Source organism: Entamoeba histolytica, genomic scaffold, assembly GCF_000208925.1.
Source record: "Entamoeba histolytica HM-1:IMSS scf_1104750519073 genomic scaffold, whole genome shotgun sequence".
NCBI lineage: Eukaryota > Evosea > Mastigamoebida > Endamoebidae > Entamoeba > Entamoeba histolytica.
In genome coordinates, this window is record NW_001914871.1 from 76298 (window position 1) to 101512 (window position 25215).

The 25215-nt window shown below is 26.3% G+C and overlaps 15 protein-coding genes across 15 annotated transcripts, besides 1 other annotated feature; 6 read left to right on the top strand and 9 right to left on the bottom strand.

Annotated features, from left to right (window-relative positions):
• Positions 1–606: 606 nt before the first annotated feature.
• EHI_182950 (CXXC-rich protein) lies at positions 607–2148 on the bottom strand (the record flags this gene model as incomplete). The annotated part of the gene is made up of 1 exon (XM_650069.1): positions 607–2148. One exon carries the CDS (start codon positions 2146–2148, stop codon positions 607–609), a length of 1542 nt encoding a protein of 513 aa, XP_655161.1.
• Positions 2149–3865: 1717 nt separating this feature from the next.
• Positions 3866–4664: a repeat region.
• A 1071-nt stretch (positions 4665–5735) lies between these two features.
• EHI_182960 (uncharacterized protein) lies at positions 5736–6614 on the bottom strand (the record flags this gene model as incomplete). Its single annotated transcript, XM_650071.1, has 1 exon — positions 5736–6614. One exon carries the CDS (start codon positions 6612–6614, stop codon positions 5736–5738), a length of 879 nt encoding a protein of 292 aa, XP_655163.1.
• Positions 6615–6719: 105 nt separating this feature from the next.
• EHI_182970 (uncharacterized protein) lies at positions 6720–7805 on the top strand (the record flags this gene model as incomplete). The annotated part of the gene is made up of 1 exon (XM_649884.1): positions 6720–7805. The coding sequence occupies one exon, from the start codon at positions 6720–6722 to the stop codon at positions 7803–7805; it is 1086 nt and encodes a 361-aa protein (XP_654976.1).
• A 95-nt stretch (positions 7806–7900) lies between these two features.
• On the bottom strand, positions 7901–8823 carry EHI_182980 (uncharacterized protein; the record flags this gene model as incomplete). Its single annotated transcript, XM_001913423.1, has 1 exon — positions 7901–8823. The coding sequence occupies one exon, from the start codon at positions 8821–8823 to the stop codon at positions 7942–7944; it is 882 nt and encodes a 293-aa protein (XP_001913458.1). The 3' UTR covers positions 7901–7941.
• Positions 8824–9335: 512 nt separating this feature from the next.
• EHI_182990 (histone H2B, putative) lies at positions 9336–9737 on the top strand (the record flags this gene model as incomplete). The annotated part of the gene is made up of 1 exon (XM_650074.1): positions 9336–9737. One exon carries the CDS (start codon positions 9336–9338, stop codon positions 9735–9737), a length of 402 nt encoding a protein of 133 aa, XP_655166.1.
• Positions 9738–10016: 279 nt separating this feature from the next.
• On the bottom strand, positions 10017–11501 carry EHI_183000 (Gal/GalNAc lectin Igl2, putative; the record flags this gene model as incomplete). The annotated part of the gene is made up of 1 exon (XM_649881.2): positions 10017–11501. One exon carries the CDS (start codon positions 11499–11501, stop codon positions 10017–10019), a length of 1485 nt encoding a protein of 494 aa, XP_654973.2.
• Positions 11502–13292: 1791 nt separating this feature from the next.
• On the bottom strand, positions 13293–14529 carry EHI_183010 (dolichyl-diphosphooligosaccharide-protein glycotransferase, putative; the record flags this gene model as incomplete). The annotated part of the gene is made up of 3 exons (XM_648315.1): positions 13293–13488; positions 13540–14344; positions 14400–14529. 3 exons carry the CDS (start codon positions 14527–14529, stop codon positions 13293–13295), a joined length of 1131 nt encoding a protein of 376 aa, XP_653407.1.
• A 121-nt stretch (positions 14530–14650) lies between these two features.
• On the top strand, positions 14651–15607 carry EHI_183020 (uncharacterized protein; the record flags this gene model as incomplete). The annotated part of the gene is made up of 1 exon (XM_649879.1): positions 14651–15607. The coding sequence occupies one exon, from the start codon at positions 14651–14653 to the stop codon at positions 15605–15607; it is 957 nt and encodes a 318-aa protein (XP_654971.1).
• A 27-nt stretch (positions 15608–15634) lies between these two features.
• Positions 15635–16186, bottom strand: EHI_183030 (translation initiation factor 4e, putative; the record flags this gene model as incomplete). Its single annotated transcript, XM_649878.1, has 1 exon — positions 15635–16186. The coding sequence occupies one exon, from the start codon at positions 16184–16186 to the stop codon at positions 15635–15637; it is 552 nt and encodes a 183-aa protein (XP_654970.1).
• A 125-nt stretch (positions 16187–16311) lies between these two features.
• On the top strand, positions 16312–17073 carry EHI_183040 (uncharacterized protein; the record flags this gene model as incomplete). Its single annotated transcript, XM_001913424.1, has 1 exon — positions 16312–17073. The coding sequence occupies one exon, from the start codon at positions 16312–16314 to the stop codon at positions 17071–17073; it is 762 nt and encodes a 253-aa protein (XP_001913459.1).
• A 42-nt stretch (positions 17074–17115) lies between these two features.
• EHI_183050 (DnaJ domain containing protein) lies at positions 17116–17736 on the bottom strand (the record flags this gene model as incomplete). Its single annotated transcript, XM_649877.1, has 1 exon — positions 17116–17736. The coding sequence occupies one exon, from the start codon at positions 17734–17736 to the stop codon at positions 17116–17118; it is 621 nt and encodes a 206-aa protein (XP_654969.1).
• Positions 17737–17843: 107 nt separating this feature from the next.
• EHI_183060 (pantothenate kinase 1, putative) lies at positions 17844–19230 on the bottom strand (the record flags this gene model as incomplete). The annotated part of the gene is made up of 3 exons (XM_001913425.1): positions 18917–19230; positions 18473–18840; positions 17844–18380 (listed from the first exon to the last, which is right to left on the bottom strand). Exons 1-3 carry the CDS (start codon positions 19221–19223, stop codon positions 17844–17846), a joined length of 1212 nt encoding a protein of 403 aa, XP_001913460.1. The 5' UTR covers positions 19224–19230.
• Positions 19231–19862: 632 nt separating this feature from the next.
• Positions 19863–22796, top strand: EHI_183070 (protein kinase domain containing protein; the record flags this gene model as incomplete). Its single annotated transcript, XM_001913426.1, has 2 exons — positions 19863–22155; positions 22246–22796. The coding sequence occupies 2 exons, from the start codon at positions 19863–19865 to the stop codon at positions 22794–22796; spliced, it is 2844 nt and encodes a 947-aa protein (XP_001913461.1).
• A 235-nt stretch (positions 22797–23031) lies between these two features.
• Positions 23032–23763, bottom strand: EHI_183080 (rab-19, putative; the record flags this gene model as incomplete). The annotated part of the gene is made up of 3 exons (XM_649876.2): positions 23032–23367; positions 23421–23521; positions 23580–23763. The coding sequence occupies 3 exons, from the start codon at positions 23761–23763 to the stop codon at positions 23032–23034; spliced, it is 621 nt and encodes a 206-aa protein (XP_654968.2).
• Positions 23764–24245: 482 nt separating this feature from the next.
• Positions 24246–25160, top strand: EHI_183090 (uncharacterized protein; the record flags this gene model as incomplete). The annotated part of the gene is made up of 1 exon (XM_649875.1): positions 24246–25160. The coding sequence occupies one exon, from the start codon at positions 24246–24248 to the stop codon at positions 25158–25160; it is 915 nt and encodes a 304-aa protein (XP_654967.1).
• Between the last annotated feature and the right edge of the window lie 55 nt (positions 25161–25215).

Sequence of the window (25215 nt, forward strand, 5' to 3'; positions counted from 1 at the left end):
ACCAACAATTATTTATTCTATCTCATTTTTGTTTAATTTCATTCAATAAAATAATGTTTTTAATTCAATACTAAGAAAAATTAAATGATTTTCATAATTCAACTGATAAATGAATAACAAATAACTAAAAAAGAAGGATATGGAAATACTTCGGTGTATTTTATTTAATGAATGTAATATTTTGTAAAGAGAAATGAATGATATTAAAAGCATTGAAGATATGACAACCTAATTTAGAATTGTTTTAAAACCTTTGAAAATTATATTGTTTTCATCAATCAAAAGAATTAATAAATCTTATTCATTAATCAATGAATAACATTTAACTATAATTTGCTTGATATTCAAAATTTAATATTAGTAAAAGTTTATAACATAAAAATTATAACATCAATTATTCTTAGTATTAGTATTAAAAAATTTAGTATAAAAAACTCAATTTAATAAATGACAAATAAAATCCAAGAAAAAAAAGAGATAATAGGAAGAAAAAACCAAATAATATCACTTGTTATAAAAACTTTAACTAAGATTGAATTATTAAATCAAATAATAAAAAAAACGAATAATAAATATGAACGAAAAATAATAATAGTTGTTTTATTATCATTTGGATGGTAAAGCACTATATTTCAAATTATTTTTTCTTAAACAATTACCAATCCAATTTGGGTATTTGTTGTTGAAGAATATAAAAGCACCTATAAGTACCATGAATGTAACAATAATACCAATACATGCTACTAATATGAGTTTCCAATCATAACCTTTCTTGTCATTTTCTTGGACAAGACAAATTCCATCTTGAGAATAATTAGTTTTATTTTGGTTATCATTATAACAATAAATACAATGACTATACCCATCACACTGAATACAGTCTCTTTGACAAGACATGCAGACACCATTATGATTTTCATAAGCATCTGACTCGCATTCTACACAATAAGTTCTGTCGATGGTACATTTACTACAAAACTTGTCCATACAAGTAAAACACTTGGAATCTTTTCCAATAAATCCACTGTAGCAAGAACTACAAAATGATGCTGAACCTTCACATGTTTTACATGAAGAATGACATTGAGAACATAAATAATTCTCCGTTAAGAAATATCCTGGAGAACATTGAAAACATTGGTCATGACTTTTATGAATTAAACAATGAGCAACTCCCTTAATACAAGTGTCAGTAGTTAAATAAAATCCTTCATTACACTCAACACATTTCAATCCATGCTCTTTTTTACAGTGCTCTATTTTTTTACGGCACGTATTATTATAAATATAATACCCATCTTTACATTTTTCACATGCATCAGACGAAGAACATTTTACGCAGTTCTTCAAAAAACAACGAGAGCATGTTTTTCCATCATGAAAATAACCATCATTACATTGGTTACAATGGTTAGAATTACAATATGCACAATGTAATGGGCAGGAAAAACATTGTGAATGTTCAAGATAATACCCTTTTTCACATTCTAAGCACTTAGCAAAATCAATATCATATTTTTTGCAATTTTCTATGGGTATAAAATTTTGACAACTGTTATTAAATAATTGCTTACTTCCTCCATTGCAAAGTAAACAATCATCGTATAAACTACAGTCTTGACAGTCTTTAACTCTACAAAACTCACACATCCCATTCTTAACGCCATATCCAAAAGAGCATGTATCACAATTACCTAAGCTATTATACCGTAGGCAATTTTTAATGTTACCTTTAGTGCAAGTTTCATTAACAAGGTAATACTTATCTGCACAAACTAAACATTTATCGTTCATACATTCAATACAGTTTGCCGGACAACTCTGGCAAAATCCTTTATTGTTAATGAAATACCCAATAACACATTGAGTACATGTACCAGCTTGATCATATTCAACACAATTGGGAAGGTTTACTTCAATACAACTTCCATTATTGAGAACAAACCCATAGTTACATAATACACATTCTCCAGAATAAATCTGGCAATTTGGTATTACGTATTTGTAATAAATACATTTCCCCTCAATATTAAGGAAACGTTCATTACAAACTCGACACGTTCCATTTTTACAATCCGTACAATACGCTCCACACTCACTATAAACTAGTGTATACAAGCACGCAGTGACAAGAAGCGTATAGAACATATTTTTTTAAGATTTTTTTCTTAGAATAAGTTTTTTAAAATAAGTAAAAGCTTTTCTTTTAATAACTACTAAATAATGTTGTTTGTTAATAAAGAACTTTAACCCAAACATTTTTCTTTCTTTTTTTAAATTTTTCTTATTTTCTGTTATCTTTATTAAAAAGTAAAATTAATTTTGTACTCAAGAAATTCTAGCAATATTCCATAAGAAGAATATTACAAATCTTGGAAATTAACTTTATAATAAAATTAGAAATATTTGAAGAAATGTAAATACATAGCTACCAGTACAAAGAAAATATAATAGGAATATATAATAATGAGACCTTTTAAAATCTTCTCATATTCTGTTTTTTAAATTAACACACTTTCTTTATAGAGTAAGAAGGTTTTTTATTTCTTTTCTCCATTATCAAAAGAGCGGTATATTTCATCGTTCTATATAACTGTCTCTTTCTTCTCATTTTAAAGCGAATATACAACAAACATTCAATGTATATATATCTGATTTTTTACTAGTTCCATTTTTTTATGTCACTAACTTTTAAGTATTTATCAACATAAATTAAAGTAAAGGATTTTATTATTTTATCCTTAATAATAGTTTTTATTCTGTTTTGACTATCTTTTCTAATTTTTCTCATCAATTTTGAATTAACATTTAGTATCTATAAATTGCTTTGGCGTATTGTTTTATTTACACTAAAAAAACACTCGGAAATAAAATATTTTGAAGTTAGTTATATTATTTTAATTCATTTGAACAATAAAATTCAAAGCAAACAGTATAAAAACTTTATTATATTATAAATACAAAGACATATTAAACATTATAAAACAATAGTTGTTCGAAATAAGTAAGTCAATTAAGCTAAATTTATTAAAATTTATCAAAAAGGTATGAAATATAAAACATAATAATATAAAAACCAAATCATAAATTAAAGTATATGAAATACAAAAAGTCATTATCAATAAATACTAGAATAACCTAAGAAGAATGAGCGTTTTAGTAATTATGCCTATTTATAATAAAAACTTATTACATGAGTTTTATTCATCATTTTTATTATATTTTATTTTTGTATAAAATTTAATATAAACCATAAAAACATCTTAGTTTCATTGAAAATATTATCCCAAGTTTAGCTATAAAATTGAGAAAAATGTTCGTATTTAAAGATAATAATTAATTTTAATAAAAATAACTAACTAACTCCTTTTATATGAAAAAAAACATTCAAAATGACTTTTTTAAATATTTTATTATCCTTCATGTTATGAAAAATATTTTTGTTGAAATACAACTAAAAATCACTTCAACTTGAGTAAAGTGAATGACTGTCATGATATATTTTCATAAATAATTTCCATAACTTGTTCAATACCCTTGTGTGAGACAAAAACTTTTTACTTTAAAAACATTTTCTGAATTATTAAACAATTCAACTAACAAACTTTTTAACATAACATTTATCCAAAATTAAAATTCATTTATCCTTATTTATTAAATAAATAATACAAAGTATTAAACCATTTATTCTAACTCATAAATAATATATAAATATTATTGACATTATTTATGTAAGTAAAGTTTTCTTCAAAATAGAAAATATAATTAAGTAATAACTAAAAAAATACTTATAAAAATTAATTTAACATAAATATGAAGTATTTTTATCATGGGGGTAAATGAAATAATATTTTTATAAAAATAGATGAATAATCCATCAATATTAAGAAAAATGCATTTCTCCAATTAACTAAAATGCAAGATGGTGCAATATTTTGTGTGTATAGAAAATCAAAAATAATGAAAAATGAAAGATTGAAATACTCAACACTTTGTAAAGACAAGATAACAACAGTACAACACATTCTACTATCTTGTATTAGTCATAATAAATCACAAATAGAAAAACATGACAATATATGCATTATAATATTGATTAATAAGAAAATATACAGGAAATAATCATTATAAAAACCCCCATATGAAACAGTGTTCCAATATAAAGACATCACAATGATATTGAATAAACAAATAATGCCTAAAAGTGAATGACAATATCACAAAATACCAGATATATACGTATTAAATAAAAAGAATAAAACTGGTTTATTATTTGATATGACTAATGTTGCTGATGACAATATTAATGGAGTGTATTTGAAGAAAAGAAATAAGTATAAAGAATTAAAGAATATTCTAATGAAAATAGAAAAATTAAAAGATGTCAGAATAATTCCAGTAGTAATTTCAATAAATGGATTAATAAATAACTCAAGTGTTAAATTAATTAAAGAAATAAGAATTGAGATTGACATCAAGAAAGAAATTAAAAACCTTGTAATAAAAAACATGATGGATGTCATGGAATATTACTTCTATCACAACCAAACATACTCCGTAGAGCTGCTTGAAGAAGAAGACGAAGACGAATGGATGGGATTAGTCTCCCCTGATCCAGGAAGAATAAAAACTATTTCTATTAATACTTAATTAATTGCTTTTTAATTAATTGATTTTAATTTTAATCTCTTGATTATCTTCTTTTTTCACTCTTTATTCATTTCTTATTTTGTTTATCATTTTATTTACTACTATTTATTCTTTGTGTATTTACTTCTATATTTAACTTTCTATATTATTTAATTATCTGTTATTTCTATACTTCTTCTGTTTTTTTCTTTCTTCTTATTTGTATTACTCATTTGTAATTTCTATTTGTTGTATTTGTACAATTGCATAAATCAATCAAATGATAAAATACTTGAACACTTGATTTTTTCAATTCCATTTTGTTTCATGTTTGTGTTGTTATTCATTTTTCATATTATTTATTTCTTATTCAAAAAGATCCATTCAATTTGATTACTTATCAAATTACAATTAAATTAAGTATTAAAATTATTTGTTGATTCACTGGAGAAGATACATTCAATAAAGATATTAGTTCTTTTATTTCTTGTCTATTTAATTCATCATTCCCTTCTTTCATTTAATATATTTTGTTGGTACTTTACTGTTGATTTGATGTTTCCAATTATTTATTTTATTATTATGATTATTCCATTAATTATTCATCATTTCTTTCTTTATAAAACTTCTTCATCTCCCCACATTAATTTCATTTTTTTCATTTAAGTTATAGTCAATGTGTTTCACTGATAATATGGTAATAATATTTTTAATAAACGTTCAATCCATTCTTTGTTAATGTGATAATACTTGTTGATTTAAACAAGAAATTGTTGATTAAGATTGTTGATGTACTTAAAAGATAATTTAAACAATTTGAATCAAAAGAAATAATCAAAAAAAACATCATTTAATTTCAATTATACTTAAATCAAAGCATAAAAATAATGACATTGATTTAATCATTCATTTTTTTATTCAGTTGTATTAGTATTATTTGCTGTTTCTTCTTCTATAGTTTCAAGATACATTTCATTACCTTCTTCCACTTTAATTTCATCTTTTGATTTCAATAACTGTTTTTTAAAAATAAAAATGAAGAAACAAAAACTCTTTAGATTTTATTCTTTTTAAAACCATAAACAAACAAAATGTTAAATAATTTATTATAATATTAATTTCCGTGTATTAACATAAATTGAGTTGCTATTAGCATCTAATACAATAACATCTCCTGAGTCAAGTCTAACACAAATCATTGACTCACGGACATAAAATACAGCACTTTTACCATTTCGAGATTTACTGAAAAAACTTCCTGTTGGGATATTCACAACTTCACATGCAAGACGTTTCCATTCTAAATGAAGTTCCATTTTAAGTTGTGTGATTGAATCTTCTTTTAAGTCATATTTAAATTCATTTTCATTAAAGAAATAGAAATATTTTTCATCTGAATAATAAATATGAACTGCTTGTTTTTTGTCTTCTGTATATAAACTGACACATTTTCTTCCTGTGATACTGTTTGATGAAATAGTTGCTAGCCATACTGGTGATAATTTATATATTTTATCTTCATAAATTGCTGTAGTAACATTAACTCGTTTAGGAATACTTCCTTTTGTAGAAATTTGTGCTAAATCATTCATTCTTAACAATCTACTAATTTTAAAACTTGCCTTCTCTAACTCTTCAGTTTTTAATCTTGTAGTAACCATATCTCTCTTTGTATATGTTAGTCTTGTTGATGTAGCTTCTATGCCTTCAATTAATTTATCATTACACACTTGTACTGTTTCTTCTATACTATTTGTTACTTCATTCTGTGCTTGGCTAAGGACATGTTCAAGTTTTTTACATTGTTCAGCACTTGCTGAAAGTAATCGTTGTGCTCGATTCTCAAGTTCAGTTGTAATTTGAGTTTTTTTCATTTCTAAGACGGTATTTTCAAGCACTCCTACTTTTTCAGTAAGACTTTTAACTTTGAGGGTTAGTTCTAATAACTTCTTCATTACCATTTGGAGGACATCATCTGTTTGCATGATTTAATCTAATCCATTCATGATTTTTTTTTAATTTTTTATTAACAGTTAATAAAAAGAAAAAATCAAAATCTAAAAATTTATACCAAAAAGTGAAATTCTATAATGAAAAGATTTGACACCTATGGTAAAGTACCTGAAGATTTGAGAACCCGTCATTGTTTTGGAGGATTCTTAACTATTATTTGTGTGGTTATAATTATAGTATTATCAATTGCAGAATTTGCTTTTTATCTTCAAAGAGAAGTAGTTCCTCAATTACTTGTTGATAGAGAACGTTCATCTAAAATACCTGTCCATTTTGATATAACTTTTCCTTATTCGTCTTGTCCAATTACATCAGTTGACATTCTTACAAAATCAGGAGAGTCAATGATTGGTATTGAACAAAATGTTACAAAAATACGTATTCATCATGACGGATCATTGGTAACTGAAAACGAAATGAAAGCAATTCAAAGTAAATTATCAATTGAAACCCCTGACCCAAAAGAATGTCGTTCATGTTATGGAGCTGAAACACCAGAGAAAAAATGCTGTTTTACTTGTGATGACGTTAAAGAGGCATACAAAAAGAGAGGATGGCGTTTAGATTTGAATATAGTTTCACAATGCCAAAACCATGAAAAAATACAGATGGCAAAGTTGACAAAAGACGAAGGTTGTAGATTAATTGGGGATTTCTTGCTAAATAAGATTGGAGGAAATTTCCATATTGCACCTGGAAGTTCTGAACAATTATGGGGTAGACACTCTCATAACCTTGAATGGACTGGGAAAACACAAATCGATCTTTCTCATAAATGGAATGAACTTTCATTTGGTGAAAATAGTAAGAAATTTACAACTGAAAAGAAAGATACTCAAATGAATAGTATGTTCCAATATTATTTAACTATTATTCCTATTAAAAATAACTTCATCAATGGAACATCAACTTTTTATGATTATTCAATTCAAGAAAATATCAGAAGTGGAGAAGGAGAAGGACAACCTGGAGTATTTATTTATTATGATGTTTCACCAATGGTATTAGAGGTAACAGAATCAAATCATGGCTTTCTTCATTTCTTAATTGGTATTTGTTCTATTGTAGGTGGAATATTTACAACATTCCAATTATTTGATGCTATAGTATTTGAGTCTATCCATACATTGAAGAAGAAAGTTGAGTTAGGAAAAGATGTTTAGAACAACAATTAATTGAATTATTAAGAAGAAAATTTCTGGTTAATTAATAAGAAATAATATCAAAATAATAATAAAAAATGAAAACCAATTTTACTAACAAAAGAAGAAGCCACAAATTAAAATTAGGATATTTTGATTAGTACTCATAATCTTCAATACCACTATTTTGGTTTAATAAAACCTTAATAATCTTCTTAGTACATTGTCTATAAAGGGCTCTGTACTCTGCTTTTGCTTGATGTCTTAATTTAGAGAAAACATGTTTTCCTTTTCTTCTCATTTGTTTAAGAAGTGCTCTAGCAGTTTTAAGAATAGCAATTTCTTTTCTTTCAGCTTTATGATATTCATGAGCAATTTGTTTTTCAGCACCTTTTGAAATACGTTTAACTTTTCTTAAATTATGAGTGTTAATTTTCAATGTATTTTGTGTTGTTTTAAGTCCGTTAGAAATATTGTCACCAATAGCATGAATACCAAGTTTAGCTGCATTATTATTAGCATCACCAATTTGTTTAGCATAAGCTAATTGTTTAAGAGTTCTATTAAGAACACCATAGAAATTAGTAACTAACTTTTTAATACCACTACGAATAGTTTGTTCTTTTTGTCTAATGGTATTAACCATTCCATCAATAATTGGTTTAATTTGTTGTTTAAGATCATCATCAGCCATATTATAATATTCCATTAAATGTCCAAGTTTTCTTGTTCCATATTTAGCTAATCTATTTGCTAATCCTTCACCTTTCTTCCTTATGACATTTCTTGCTCTGTTAATAACAGCAATAGTCTTATCAAGCTTAGCATTGATTTTTAAATGATATTTATGAACTTTATGAAGAGTTCTTTCTTCTTTTCTTAAAATTGAAGCGTCTACTCTACCAAGTTTTTTTACAGAAGCCATATGGGTATGTCTTGATTGAACTACTGGTTGAGCTGGTTCTTGAACGGTTTCTTGAGTAGTAAACTGAGCATTAATCATAAAAACAAATAAACAAAGTAATAAAAGACTTCTCATTTTCTTTTAGAAATTATGAAAATTTACAAGTTCTCATTAAGTTATTTTTATATCTTTCTTCTTATTATTTTTAATTATTTTTTTACTATAAATATAGTTTTTCTTATTAAACCATTTTTTATAGAGAAAAAATTATTACTTGATTTTTAGTAATATTTTATTGTAAACTGAAAATTTCATGAAGTTTTTTTCTGAGATTCAGAGTATTACTTTTTTTTTTGTTTTAAAAAAACGTTTTTTATTTTATTTTTCTTTTTTTGTGTTTTTCCAAAAAAAAGATGAAAAGATAAAAAAATAATTAGGGTTTGATGGAAATCATGAAAAAGTGAAAAATAATATTTATGATAAAAGAAACAGAAAAATATTAAAAAAGGAACTATAAAAAAATAGGGTTTTCAATTTTCCCAAATCGCCAACTAGGGTTCACGAATTTGAAACAGATAAAAAGACAAAAAGAGAAGATTTAAAAGAATAAAGAGAACTTAAAAACATCAAATTGAATTTTTAAATTCATGTCAGACAAAGCCAGTCAAAAGAAATCTGTTGCTACTAAAGACGCTACCAAGCCAAAAAAAGCTGGAGATGAAGAAAAGAAAACTATGCTCAAGAAGAATTTTGAGTCATATGCCTTGTACATTTCAAGAGTTTTGAAATCAGTTTTCCAAGATATTGGAATTACACTTCCATCTATTTCTATTATGGATTCATTTGTTCGTGATATTTTTGAAAGAATTGCTACTGAAGCTTCATCTCTTGCAAGAAATTACAATAAAACCACCATCACTGTCAAAGAAATTGAAACAGCCACTAAACTTATTCTTAAAGGTGATTTGAATAAACATGCAGTTTCTGAAGGACAATCGGCTGTTAAGAGAGCATCTGGTAAAGGAAGTACTTCAGGATCTCAAGTTTAATCTGGTTGTGTTCAACTTGTTTTTTTGGTTTTATTTATTTTTGTTTTTTTAGAGTTATTTTGTAATATTCGTTTCTTTGAATGATTGAATCATATGAAATTTATCTTTTCATTTAAAGAGTTATTCAATGAGAATCTATGAAGAAAAAAATCAATACTTTTATTATAAATTCAATAAACGTTTTTTGTGTAAAATATCATAAAGAAGTATAAAAAGAATATTTAGAATTAATAACTTAAAAAAAAAGAAATTAATCATTTAATTTTCGTTGATTATTTCTTAGAATAATAAGAAGACTATAACTCCAATAAATGTAAAGAAAATGGAAATTGAAGAATCTTCAGTTGATGATGGAGTATTTGGCATTTTAGAATAACTCATACAAATTCCTTCATCAGTTGGAGGATAATAAATATTCATTTCATTTTGTCTATCTGAACACATTGTACATTTATTCTCTACATCTTCTTTGAAACAACCCATTTGGCATTGTCCAATTTCATTAACAGTGTAATTACCAGTACATTTTGTACAAATCACTGGGTTTTCATCACACTCTAAACAATGAGGATCAAAACATTTAGTGCATGTCACTTTACTTATACCCGAACTTTTATCAAAACATGAGTGACAACTTGATGCACTATTTGAACATGTTTTACAAACATCATTACATCTTAAACATTTGAAGTCTGAAGTTATAAAGAAATCTTCTGAACATTTAACACATTTATCTCCTTTCTTTTCTAAACATCCATCCCCTTTAATGCATATCTTTCTATCTTTTTCTAAATAATACCCATCTTCACATTGTTGACATTCATCTTCATCCATTTTAGTACAATGAGATTCAACACAAGCACCATTATACCAATTACATTTATTATTACAAGAATAGCATTGGTCTTCATTTTTATAATCTCCACAAACATCAGATTGAATATTACATCTAACACATGAATTATCTTGTATATAATAACCTTCATTACATGTCTCACATTTAGTTGCATAATCTTCACAAGTCTTACAAGATGGATCACATTGAATACATTTAGTTTCAGACTTATCAACTGTATATCCAGTTTCACATTCTTCACATTCAAATTCATCATCATCATATTCAATGCAGTGTTCAATTACTTGAGCAACGGCTTCAGTACAAGTTCCATTAACTGGCTTATAAGGTCCAAAGCATTTAACACAAACTCCGTTTTTATACTTTCTACAATTATTTATAGGAATTTTTTCACAAGTTTGTCCATTAAGCATATATCCGTCAATACATTCAGTACATTCTCCATCATCGAAATCATCACAATTTGGAACTGGTTGAGTACAAGCATTTCCATTCCATTTATAACCATCTTCGCACTCATCACATGTGTCAACTCCACGTGTACACTTTTCACATCCCTTAATTGAACAAGCAGTACATACGCCATTAACAAGAGTATATCCATCTTCACATTCTTCACAAATTCCATTTTTATATTCATCACAATTTTTATCTTTAGCAATACATTGTTGATTTTTGAGATAATATCCATCAAAGCATTTTTCACATTTATTGTTTTTGGCTTTATAACAATGGCTAATGGCAGTTCTAGCATATACACATTGTCCTTCAATTAAAACATAATTATCAATACATTCAGTACATCCTTGACTATTACATGAAGAACAGTAGGCTGAAGGACATGAAGCATCAGAACTAGAAGAATAAGCTACAGCACTAAGTAATGAAACAATAAGAATAATCATCATATAATTTTAAAGATATGACTAGTTCGTTTAAAAATACCAGAGGGTTAAGAAGAAAGAAGTAAAAATAGAATAACATAGAACTTCTTTTCTTGAGAATTAATTTGAAACATCAGAAGTTGATGTCGATAAATTTGAAATTTGGTCTGCTGTGTGCTTGAAAAAGTCAAGACTGTCTTTTTATAGAAAAAAGAAAGTAATAGAATCATGTAGAATTTCATATGAGGAATTTATTCTCAATATCTCTCCGTTTTTTTTGTTATCTCCCTCATCCCTTTTTAACAAAAAATCTCAAATGTTTTAAATTTATTAAAAGCCAAGAAAAAAATTTAGTAAGTGTTATTGTTAAATGCATTTTTTCTTTTAGGCTCAAAGGTGGAACACCAAAAACACCACACAAACATTATAATGAATCAAATCATAAATCATCAATTATCTTTTGATTATGATGTTGTTACTGATTAGAGAAAACGTGTTATATAATATAACAAAGAATAACAGTGTTTAATATTAACAATAATGGAATATTATTTATTATACTAAAGAATGAGTATTTATTAAGATAATGGTGTTATTTAATTGTTAAAATACAAGTATACATGATGATGAATTGTTGGAGTTCTCAAAGAAAAAGGAATTTCATATTGTTCTTGAGACTAAAAGAAAATAATCATAGTAATATATGGTAAGAATATATTCTTTTATCATAAAATAAGAAAATAAAGAAAGGGTAGGTTTAACACACAATAAAATTCAAATAAAAATGAGATAATAATTTATATGAAGAATAACTAAGTTGTTGGTGCTTGAAAAGGCATTGAACCAAAAGAAATAAAGGAATGACAAAACAAAATTGTTATTTCTCGACAATAAAAATCTAAAGAATAAGTAATTAATTATTTAACATTCTTTCTTAAGCTCATTGATGAGGTTAGACTCTGGTGAGCAAAAGACAGTAGAAAATAATTTTATTATCATTTAATTAACTACTTTTTATCTTATTCTTTTTTTCTTTTATTTGACAAATATATTTTATGAAATTTTATTGTGTTTTAATAAAATGACAGTAACATACTTAAATAAATTACTGGTTAATCCATAAGTACTGCAAAATAGTCTATACCAAATGAATAATAATTACTTATGAAGAAATAAACAGATATGAATATTTCTACAGTTATCAATGTTTAATTAATAAGTCTATTTCAATATTATATTCATCACTATATTTAAATGATTATTATTGACTGTTTCTTATTTTAAAAAGTAAGTTGTTAAGATAGAGTGATTATTAAAAATGTGATTTGTGTATAGTATTATTTCGTTATTTGTATTATTGAATGAACCAGAATCAACATGAAAAACTGTTGATAATTTAACATCCAATCAAAGAAATACATACTAGCCATTAATTGTCATGTCTTTATTAGTATAGTATAATAATTCTCAATCAAAGAATATTGTGGTATTGGTAATATGTTCTTTAATTAATTTTACAATTAAAAAGATATTTTTTATATATTCATTTAACCACAGACATTTCTAAATCATTATACATTGAAGATACTATGAATTATTAAAATGAAGTAACTTTCCATAATTAGATACTATCCAACTGAAACAAAAGAAGAAATTATCATGTGGATTATACTGTTTGTATGATTGAGAAAAAAAAAGTGAGAAGATACGATAGAAAAAGTTAAATAGAAACTAAAAGTTCAAATAATACTATTTTTATAAGAAAAGATAAACCAAATAGAAGTATAATGACAAGAAAGAAGAAGTTTTTTAGTATTAATCAGTCTTGGTATTTTTAGGTGGTTCTTTGTAATTCAAATAGAAGAAAACAAAGAGTATTGTGGAAATTAACATGCCAAAGAAAGCAAGATAAAATGGATAACATTGTTGTTGGAAACGAGCAACATGGTCATGTCTCCATGGTCTAATTGGTGTAACCTTTTCAAAATGAAGAGAAGAAAGTAAAGGACGTCTAAAATAAATGAATAAAGAGAATAGCAGAATAAAAAAAAAAATAACAAACGTATAATTGATTTTAATTGTATAAACACCAAATTGATCTGGAAGAACAGTAGTGAATGAATATGAACCATTCTTTAAATTTTGTGCAAAATCTAAAATAACAGGAGTGACATATCGATATTCAACCTGAACATCGTCTGCAATATATCCACTAACAATTCCATTCATTGTTTGTTCAATATCAAATGAAACAGTAACGGTGTCATTAGTGAAAAACATACCTTCATTTTCAATATCAGGTACACCATCAATTTTAATAATTTGAATATTTTTAAGTTCTAATTTACCATGTGTTTTCATTGACCATTGAAGAAGGGGTTGAATAAATTGTTTATTTTTCTCAAAATAAGTATTATTTAACATATCAATACTTCCAAGTATTGCTAGTCTTCCATTTGTCAAACTTTGAAATGTAAAAGAAAGAATCTTATTTGGTGTTGACTTTAATAATGGTACAAATGCATTTGAATCAGGTAATGTAAAACTAATTCCACGATAATAAACAGTAGTTGTTGGGAAAAGAGAATTAGAAAGAGTTTGTATATCCTTTTCAATAATATCAGTTGATGGTGATAATTTTACTTTAAATAATTCAAGGAATGATTTAGTTTCTTTGGTATAAACAGGAGAATATGCCATAAATACATTACCTCCTTGTGCAATGAATGATTTCAATGTTTGCTTTTTGATATATGCAAAATTATATTTTGGAGCTAATATATAAACAGCTTCATAATTAAATTCACCATATGATTCAAATACAATAGGAGTATCCATATCAACTGTTTCAACTAATTTTCCTTCGTCTAAATTGTGGGTAATCATATTAAATGTTAATTGAGTTGATAAATTACTACAAACTCTTTAGCATAGAAATTAATTGAGAAAATGAATCTGCTTGTTTTTGAAATTGTAAAATAAGAAGAACTGGTTTTGTCTCATAAGCAAATGAAAATGCAATGAAGAAAAATAAAGAGACAATGAAATTCATTTTTTGATTTGTCCTTTACTATTTGAAGTTCTTTTTTTTCAAAAATAATTTTTAAGAATTGAAAAGTTTGAAATATCAAAACGAAAACTAGAACTTAAAAAGATGAAAAAGAAAAATAGAAATGACTCAAAATAATAAGAAAATAGATATAAATCAATATGGTATTGTATTTTGTGATGAAGAAGGTGTTAGGATAGAATATTTTGATGAAAATTATATTTGTATTATCAAACAAATATATGTTAAAATTCCATATATCAAATCAGTATGCTTAATTAATGAAACAACTATTGGATATTGTTGTTTTGCTTCAAAAGAAACTTCCCCATGCACAGTTTATATTCATAAATTTGATATAAAAGAAAGAACAGCTAATAATAATCATGCAATTATTTATAAAGATGACATTAATTCTCATTTAAAAAGACTTAATTTTAAACAAGAAATAAAATGGATTCAAGTCTATCAAGATGAACTTTATGTACTTCTTGAAACTGATCTAATAATACTTTCAGTTAATGACTTTTCTATTAAATGGAATAAGTCTATAGAAGATCCATCATTTGTTGAGATTGGATTTCCTAATGGACAATTTATTGCTTCTACACTTCATGGTAATACAATTAATTTTATATCAACGGGTAGTATCTCAAATTTCCCTTTTAGTATTTGCCAAAATACTATTAAATTTATTAGAATTATGAAAGACAATACCGCATTTATTGGACTTGGAGAGATAGGAATTATTCATAGTTTTGTAATGAAAACAAATAACCAAATAACTTTAAAATTTGATACTAATTATGATGATTGTATTTTTATTGAAAAGACATCAAAATATTATATTGTCTGTGTTTCAAATAATGTAAGTACTAAAATTATGGCATTTGAAGATACAAAATCAAGAACAATTAAAGCAATAGATTCATTTGAATTAGATAAATCATATTTACCATGTTGTAGTGTTGTTAATGAAAAAGAAAAGTTCATAGCTATTATCACAAAAAAATCAGTGATTTATTTTACAAATGAATTTAAATTTAAAACAGAAAAGAAAATAAAATTAGTTAAAATTTAACTGAATATTATTGTGTTATAATTTTCATTACTTATTAGAGGCAAAAGAGGAATGTTGTTTATTCTCTTTAAAAAACACATCTTCTTCTTTTAATTCGGGAAAACGAGTTATGAGATAGTTGATAATTTGGTTTTGAATAATTATTGATGTTGTTTTTGTCCAGACAACAATCAAATTATTTGATTTCTTTATTGAAACTGAAATCCCATTCACAATTCCATAGTCTAACAACTGTTTTTCTTGATTTGAAATTATATCAATCAAAAACTCTTTCCAAATTCGACTTGTTGCCTCCTTTTCACATTTAATTGTAATTGTTGAACCATTTTCGTTTTCTTTGTCTTCCCAACATGGTTTAATCCCATCTTTCATGAAATGAATTGAAACTTTTTGATCTTGAAGTAGTTCAAGTGAAGGAAGACAACCAAAAGCCTTCCAGAAACTTTCAATAGAATTACATGAAACTATCTCCTTTAAGTTGTCAATATATTCTTCAAATGTACCATTTTTATCATTAAAATTATCAACCCAAAAAGTCCAACAAAAAGCCAATGGGTGTTCTACAACTTCACAAGACATAAACACTTTTTTCTTTGTTTCTGACACCCACTTTAATTATAATGACTATTTTTCTTTAAATAAAATCCTCAAATGTTTGTCTTTTCTTCTCGATAAAAAGTGGATGTTTTGAACTTAAAAATGAAATGGGAATAACATCAACACAAACCCAACTAGCAATAAATAAGTTAAAACAAATCAATCAATCCCAAAAGGAATTTCTTGAAATATCTTCTCAAGTGATAGAACAAATTGAAGAAAGTATTTCTGAAATGGTACAATCATACGAAGAGAAATTAAAATTCTTAGAACATGAAAATAAAGAAATCAAACAACAACTTGATGATGAACGAAATAATAATAAAAAGTTATTAGAATCTCAAAGTTTTTCTCTTGAGAAAAACAGTCAAGAAAATGACACAAGTAAACAAGAAATAAATAACCAAAATGTAGAAATTATTGAATCAGAAAAAAAAGATTGTACAATACCTGTTGTTGTTGAGAAGAAACAAAAACAAAATAAGAAAAAAGTAAAACCCCAACCAAGAAGACAAACAAAGATTAAAATTATGACAACAAATGAAAAGGCAAAGAGAGAACGGGCAAAAATGAAAATGTCATCTGATTCACAAAAGCAAATACATAAGGTTGTACCAATTAAACAAGAAATAAAAAATGATGTTGAAATAATCCCAACAACAGAATTTAAAGAATTAATTCCATCAAATGATATAGATATTGATAAAGAAATCCCTGCTATTGTAAATGTTTTGAAACCTTCTTCAGAAAAATTATCAATTATGGATTCTATGAATAACCTTAAATTAATGATTAGTCAAATGAAATTAGAAATGAAAGATGAATTTGAAGAAGGAAGTAATGATGATGACTTTGACTCATTTGAATAATTAACCAAATACAAATTCATAACATAGATTAAAGACGATAATTTAATTCATTAATGTAGCCTTAGGTGGTTTTATTGGTTTGTGCTCATTACTATTTAATGTTTTATTCTTTTTAGACATAAAAGACCTCCAATTATTAAATCTTTGTTGTCTAGAATTTTCCCAATCTTCTTCTTGTTGCTTTTGTAATTTTTGAATTTCTTCTTGATGTTGTAATTCTTCTTTTTCTCTCTTTAAATTAGCTTGTCTAATCTTTTCTGCCTTTTCTAACTTTATTTCAGTTTCTGCCATTATTTTTTCACAACGTTCACATAATAATTGTCTATATTCATCAGAATTTGTATTTATTTTTGATAATTCTCCTTTGTTTTTTAATTCCGTCATTAGCTGAATTCTAGCTTGTTCCATTAAATCTGTGTATTTCTTTCTTTGGTCTTCATCTTCTATTGCTTTAATTGCTTTAGACAAACAAGAAATAGCTGCGTTTGATAAAGGATGATGACATCTGTCTGGATGACATTTTAATGATATTTTACGATATTTCTTATGAATAGTATCATTATCATCTTCAGGTAAAACACCAATAACATTAAAAGGATTTTTGTATGTAGTGATTTGAGTTAATAATTTATCAATTTCTGGTGGATTAATTCCATCACTCATTTTTCTTATGGAATTAACAGATGATTTATTCAAAAAAAGCAAATTATTTGGTTCAAATAGATAAAAAAAAAGAATAGAAAATTATAATATCAAAGTATATCATTCTATTACATTAGTTCTTCTTCATACTCAGATAATAGAAGTGCACCAATAGAGCCAAAATATCCATCATATTCAAGAAAGTTAGCATCAACTGAACCTGAAGACCATGTTGTTAACATTGTAGTTATTGCTTCCCAAACAACTGGGTTATGAGCAACAAATCCTCCTGTATAAAAAATACGATTAATATGATGAAGTTTAGTTAATTCAAATCCAAGATGTGCAATACTTCCACATACCATCATCATTAGACCTTGTGCAATATCAGCCTCACTGTAATGGTTTTTTGCCTCTCCACATGGTACTTTTTGAATTTTACCAAAAGAAGATGCCATCATATCAGCAGCAAGTCCAACACTATCATAACATCTCCCATAAATATCTTTAACATATAAATCAACATTTTGATGTTGTCCATATTGTGCAGCTTGTAACATTTCATCAAATGACTTATAATTGGTTAACAAACAACATAAACCCCAAAATGTTCCACCTCCAATTAATGACCCTGAAACACGTTCATATTTCTCTGGTGCAGTAACCTAAATAAATAAACAACCATTTCTTCTGAACATCTTCTTAAATACATAATATTGAATTTAACTTTGTAATTGAAATGATGAGATTAACAAACTTTGAGAATAGATACTCCACTTCCAACATTAACAAGTAAATATGGGAAAATCTCAGGAGTTACTTCCCGATATAATTTTGTTTTATTAACAAATCTAAAACATAATTTCTCTTGACAACATAATAACAAAAAATTCACTCCAAGAACAAGACATCTCATTTCATCTTGTTGACGTACTTCAAGATCCATTTCATCTTTTAACAAATTAGCAAATTTATAAGCACCACCTCCTGTCACATTTAAAATCTGAAGATTACCAATCCCATAAATTTCTTTTAATTTAGATGTTTTTGCATAATGAATAAATTCTGGAATTTGTGATGTTGGAAATTTCATAAAACAAAGCTCATTTTCCCCTTTTGAATTCACTTAAACTTATTATTGTTATTCATTTAAAATAACTCCTTTAATTTATAGAGTATAATGAATTATAACAAAACAAACTAGTGACTTTTAACACTGGGTCGGGGTATAAATCAAACCCTGACATTACTGATTCTTCTGGTTCAACATATTTTGGAAGATCAATATCAGTATCCCCTGGAATCCAAAAGACTATTTTTGTCATTGTTCCTCCCATGTCAGCTGAAAGTGGTGCAGTTCTTCTTCTTACACCATTAAGTGGTAAAGGACTTTGTGTTTTAGTAAATTCATATTGCTCAAATGTATGAGTTATATGATCATCATGTTCTATATCTTCATTAGAAAGAACAGAGTGTTTTGATGGTATAGAATGGGATGGTTGAGACATATTTGATAAAAACTTAAATTATCAAGATGTTTCACTGAGAAAATGATTGTTTCAAAACCCAAAAAAACGAAAATCTATAAAAATTCCATTGTTCATTTTTGTTTTTGAAACGATGGATTTTTGTTTTTCTGAGAATAGTTTTTTCATTTTTAGAAATTCTAAAAAAGCACCAATAAGATTGAATCAAATTTTCAAAAATCTTTTTTTCTTGTCGAACTATAAATATCAGTGAGAGATGGGAAATAGATTATCACATGTCAAAGAACTTTTTGACAAATTAGACAATGGAGGAAAGGGATATTTAGTTCTTTCTGATTTAGTGAGAGAAGATATTATGATTCCAACTGTCTGTCATTCACCAGTTATGATGTTTTTAGTTTGATTTTTTTAATTTTTAGAATATATGTTCATTTAATATAATCTTTTTAACATTTCTTTATGAGAACTCAACTTTTTATATTCTCAAAACAAATACATCAAAAAAGAACTAATAAATAGTATGACTCTGGAGGAGATGGAAAATTAACTTTTGAAGATTTTAAACGTTTAATAGACAACGTCCAAGACCTCCAAAAAAGAGCAGAAGAAAAAGAGAAAGAAAAAATTAAAGAACGTGAAACAAGACAAGTTTTACCTAAAATGAGACTTGGAGATAATTCTGTTGATCCATTTACTGTTAGTAAAACACCAACTCTTCTTGAAAATAAAGAAGGATCAACAACAAATTTAAATTCACAATCCCTTTCTACACCTTATTTAACTCCATCACAATCACCATGTCCTATGTCTCCTGTTAATTCAAATAATGCTATTTCAGTACAAACACCACCTAAACAAATTATTAAAGGAGTTTCACAAGGGATTTCATTAATGTGGTCATTATTCGATAAAGAAATGAAACATCAATTTCTTGGAGTAGTTGCAAATGATCAAAAATGTAAAGCATTCAACAGATATCTTTTTAATTTGATTGATACAAAAAAATGTGGAAAAATAGATATTGAAGATCTTGAGTTTATGTTAGATGTATTAAATGATGATGGAATAACAATTGAAAATATTTTATATGAACTTCCAGAATCTAAACCACAAACAATTTTTGAAGAAGCTGAATTATTATTTCAAACATATAATTACAAAGGAAATGATTATCTTGGAATTGCAGAATTTTCATTATTAGCAAATTTAATTACAAAGAATTATAAAATGAAAGCGGAAGGAAATGATATTAGACTTGTAGGAAGATATGAATTACAAAGAAAATTAGGAGAAGGAAGTGAAGGATGTGTTAGATTAGGAGTTAATAGAAGAACAGGAGAAAAAAAAGCAATTAAAATATTTTATAAGTCAAGAGGAATTAATTTAGAACATCTTGAAAATGAAATTGCATCATTGAGGAAATTAAATCATCCTAATATTGTTAAATTAGAAGAAGTTATTGAAAATGATGAACAATTGTATTTTGTAATGGAATTATGTCTTGGTGGTTCTTTAGCTGAGCATGTAGCTATTTCACCATTTAGTATTCCAGTAGCAAGAAATTTCTTTAAACAATTACTAAGTGGAGTAAAATATTGTCATGATAATGGAGTTATTCATCGAGACTTAAAATTAGAAAATTTGATATTAGACAGAGATGGAATTAATTTGAAAATATGTGATTTTGGACATAGTGTAGTTGTTGTTTCTGATTGGGACTTTGTAGAATCAGCTGTAGTTGGAACATTATATCATATTGCACCAGAACAATTACAAGATCATTGTTATAGGGGGAAAAAAGCTGATATATGGAGTATTGGAGTTATATTAGTAAGAATGTTAACAGGAAAATATCCATTTTATTCAAAAGACCCAGAAGAAACAATTAATTTAATAAAGAATGCAGTTTATTCATTACCAGACAATCTACCACCAGATATTCAAGAACTTATTTCACATATTTTTGTTATTGATCCAGAACAACGATATTCTATTGAACAAGTAATTGATTCATCATTTGCTAAAAGTGATATTGTTATGTCATTGTCATTTGTTAAAAGAAGAATTACAATTGATCCAGTTGTTGTAACAATTGATAATGCATGGAATTTAATGCATTCTATTCTTGAAAGCAATCATGTTATGTGTAAACGAAATACACATACATGTTATTCAATGTATTGTTATCAAATCCAAACACAAATGAAATTTATAGTAAGTTATAGAGTAGGACAAACACCAGGATCAAATGCATATTTTGAATTTTTAATGACTGATGGTGGAGGAATTGATTTTAGAAATTTAATGGATAATATTAAAAAGAGTTTCTTAGAACAAGTTGATCCATTACATATTGAAGTTGTAGAAAAGAAATTAGATTCATTATTATTAGAAAGTAGTCAACCATTATTATCTAGTTTTAGAAGAGCATATGAAGAAAGTGTTATTAAAAGTAGAGTTGGAGTGTTATTATGTGGAAAAAGTGGATGTGGAAAAACATCATTAGCACAAAGATTTTTTAGTAATAAATTACAAGTTGGAGAAGTTGGTCCTACTAAATATTATACAAAATATATTCATACAAATAAACCCATTGTATTATATGATGCTAAAGGAATTGAACTAAGTACTGAAAATGGTTTTTGGGAAGAAACAAGAGGATTTCTTGATGCTCACAAAGGAATTGATCGTATTCATTGTGTATGGTATGTTATTGATGCAACAACATCACGATTTGATGTTACAGATGAAGAAATTTGTAGAACATTATTTGACATTCCACTCATTATTATTATTAATAAAGCAGACTTAGTTAGTGATGAAACACTAACAAAAATGAAAAATAAGATTGAGTCATTTAAATTTGAGAAGTGTGTTGGAGTTGTTGCTACTGTTTCTTTGGCTGAAGAACAAACAAAACGAATTAGTATTACTAAATGTAGTAAATGTCATAGTAATGACATTTACATCTTTATCAAAGAATGTGTTGTATTTTGTAATAATTGTGGATATGAACAATCAATAGTAACACGGCCGAATGTAGATGAATATGATAAAGTTATTGAATTAACAATTAAACTCTTACCTGAAGCAATGAAATCAGGTTTTGTTTCAGGACAATCATTATCAATAACACATAAAATTGAATTGAGTAAACGAATGATTAGAGAGTATCATTCACAATTAGGAAATGATAATGATCTTGAACTAAAACGGGTCATGAGTTTATTAACAAAATTAAACAAATTATGGGATCTTGAAGATTACCACTCTGTGAAAATAGCAACTAAAGTTATTCAAGACTTTTTATTAAAAGGAGTTGTTGGAACTTCAGTTGCAAATTTCTTTGGAGACACACCAATTTTCCAACCAGATCAATTTACAGCAATATGTATTGTTTGGGTACAATGTTTAGTTGACTTACACTTCTTAATGATACAAGAGATACTCAACGTAGAAAAGGTAGAAAATGTGGATGCTGTTATGCAAAAAATAATGGAACAAGCATTTTGTAAATTACAACAAAACTATGTCAAAGGGATTGAAACTGACTTAGTTAAAAATGGATTAGAAGCAGTTTTGTCGAAGTTTTAAATGACAAAAGAATAGTTATTTAGATTGAGTATTATTATGTTTCTATTTTTTTTTCTTTGTAATGAAATATAATTTTAAAACTAAGTTCAAAATAAAAAAAAAAATAAAACAAATAGAATAAAAAAGAAATTCAAAATGTCACTTTTATTAATGTTTGATAAATATTTTTTTTACTTAATAAAAAGAAGTATGAATAGATTTTAATATACAACATCAACGTAAGATGGATTGGAAATTAACAACATTTATTCTCATTATGAATCGTTTTAATAGTTATTGGTTGGTCTTCCGTTGCAATAGCAGAATCAAAACAATTTGGTTGAAACTCTTTATATTCAACAGCAGTATTTGATTTTATTCGTTGGATAAATTGTTGTGCAATAAAAACAAATATTTCTTCAATATTCTTTCCATTTACCGCACTACATTCAAAATACCGTAATGATGGATAAGTAGCTCTAATAACTTCAATTGGAACTGTTCGTGCATTTGACAAATCAGACTTATTACCCACTAAAGCAATAATTGGACGATTATTATCTTTTTCCATTTCACTTAACCAATACCCAACCTATATTTTAGTAAATACCTTTTATTTTTTTATAACTAACTTGTTAAACAAACCATTTCAAAAGACGTTTTATCAGTTAAGTCAAATACAATAACAGCTGCATGTGTTCCACGATAATATGATTGTGTAACACTTCTAAATCTTTCTTGTCCAGCTTTTTAATATAAATATTTTTGTTCACAAAAATGACATACTTTATTATAACAACAAACCAGCATCCCAAATTTCCATTATAACTTCTTCCCCATTAATTTCAACTATTTTTGTTTTTAAATCAACACCAACTGATGCAGTATATATTCCATCAAAAGTTCCTTGTGTAAGACGTTGTAACATAGCAGTCTTACCAACTCCTGATTCACCTATTAACAAAATCTTAGCAGTGGTTTTACTCATTTTCTACGTAATTTTCGTGATAACTTTTCAAGTTCATTTTTTATTTCTTTTTTTTTTAACTGAACAATTGTGTTATTCTTTTTATGTTATTCTATTTTTAATAATAATTTTTTATAGTTAAATTACTATTATATTTTTTCATTATTTTTAGTTCTAGTTCTATTAGAAGGAAATTTTGAATAATATAAAAAAATTTGTTAAAACGATGATTTTTGTTTTTCCATCTATTTATAGAAAGAAGAAAGGAAGTACAAAAGAAGTAATAGATTTACTCTTCTTTTCAACATTAGTGACAGAAGTATTCGACAAAAGAATTGACAAGAAAAAATAACATAAAGAGAAATAATGTGAATATTTTTATTAATGTTAATTACAGTCAGAGCTGAAATAGAGTAAATGATAGAAAAAAAATAACTAGAACAACTCCAAAGAAAAGTCTGAAAAGAGCAAAAAATTTAAGAAAAAAACTAAAAAACACAAAAATGAGTCGTGTACGATCAAATACACGAACTAGTAATTCTGATATATTAGAAACAATTGCAACATGGACAGAAGAAGAACAAAATATTCTTGAACAAAACTTGGTAACATTTCCAGCAGAAAATTATACAGAGTTTAAACGATTAGCATTATTATTAACAAACCTACCTACAAAACGGTTGAGAGATATTTCATTAAGACTTCAATTTATGAAGGCAAAAGAAAAAACAATAACACTAACTTGGGATGACTTTATTAAAACTACATTATCTCCACGCCCTAAAACAGAACGGTGTAGAAGAGAATCACCTACACATTCAGTAAAAAATTCACCACGTTCACCTCGATCAGCACGTGACTTAATGGAATCTCCATGTGAATCTCCTAGGTATAAAAAACCTATTAGTCAAAGAGCTAAATTATTAAGTCCATCTGCACCACTTAATAGTTGTGGAAGTCCTATTATTACCCAACAAACAGTCTCACAACAACCAAAAGACGTTAAAAAACTTCTTGAAGAAAATGAACGTATTATTGAGAAATTAGCAACAAGCGTAGGAATCAAAACAATTGACTTTAAAGACTTAAATCAATTTTATTTCAATTATAATACAATAATGGAACTTTCTCAAGTAATTGCTAGTCCAAATGTACTTCCTACAAGTTCATTCCAACCAATTATTCTTTCAGAGAATGATTTTAATATACAAAAAGCAAAACACACAACAGGAGTTTCATTCCATATTCCAAGGCTAGTAATGCCAAATGAAAGAGTAAATATATCTCCAAGGTCACAACCAGCTATGCAACAACTAATGCAAATGTACCAAAATCAGCCATCACAACAAATATTTTATATTCCATCAGCAGAAATTCATACAACAACTGTTATTCCACCACAACATATTAAATCTTAGAACATAAATAATACATGTCCAATGTTTGATTTAACAAACCAATCAAACCAACAAC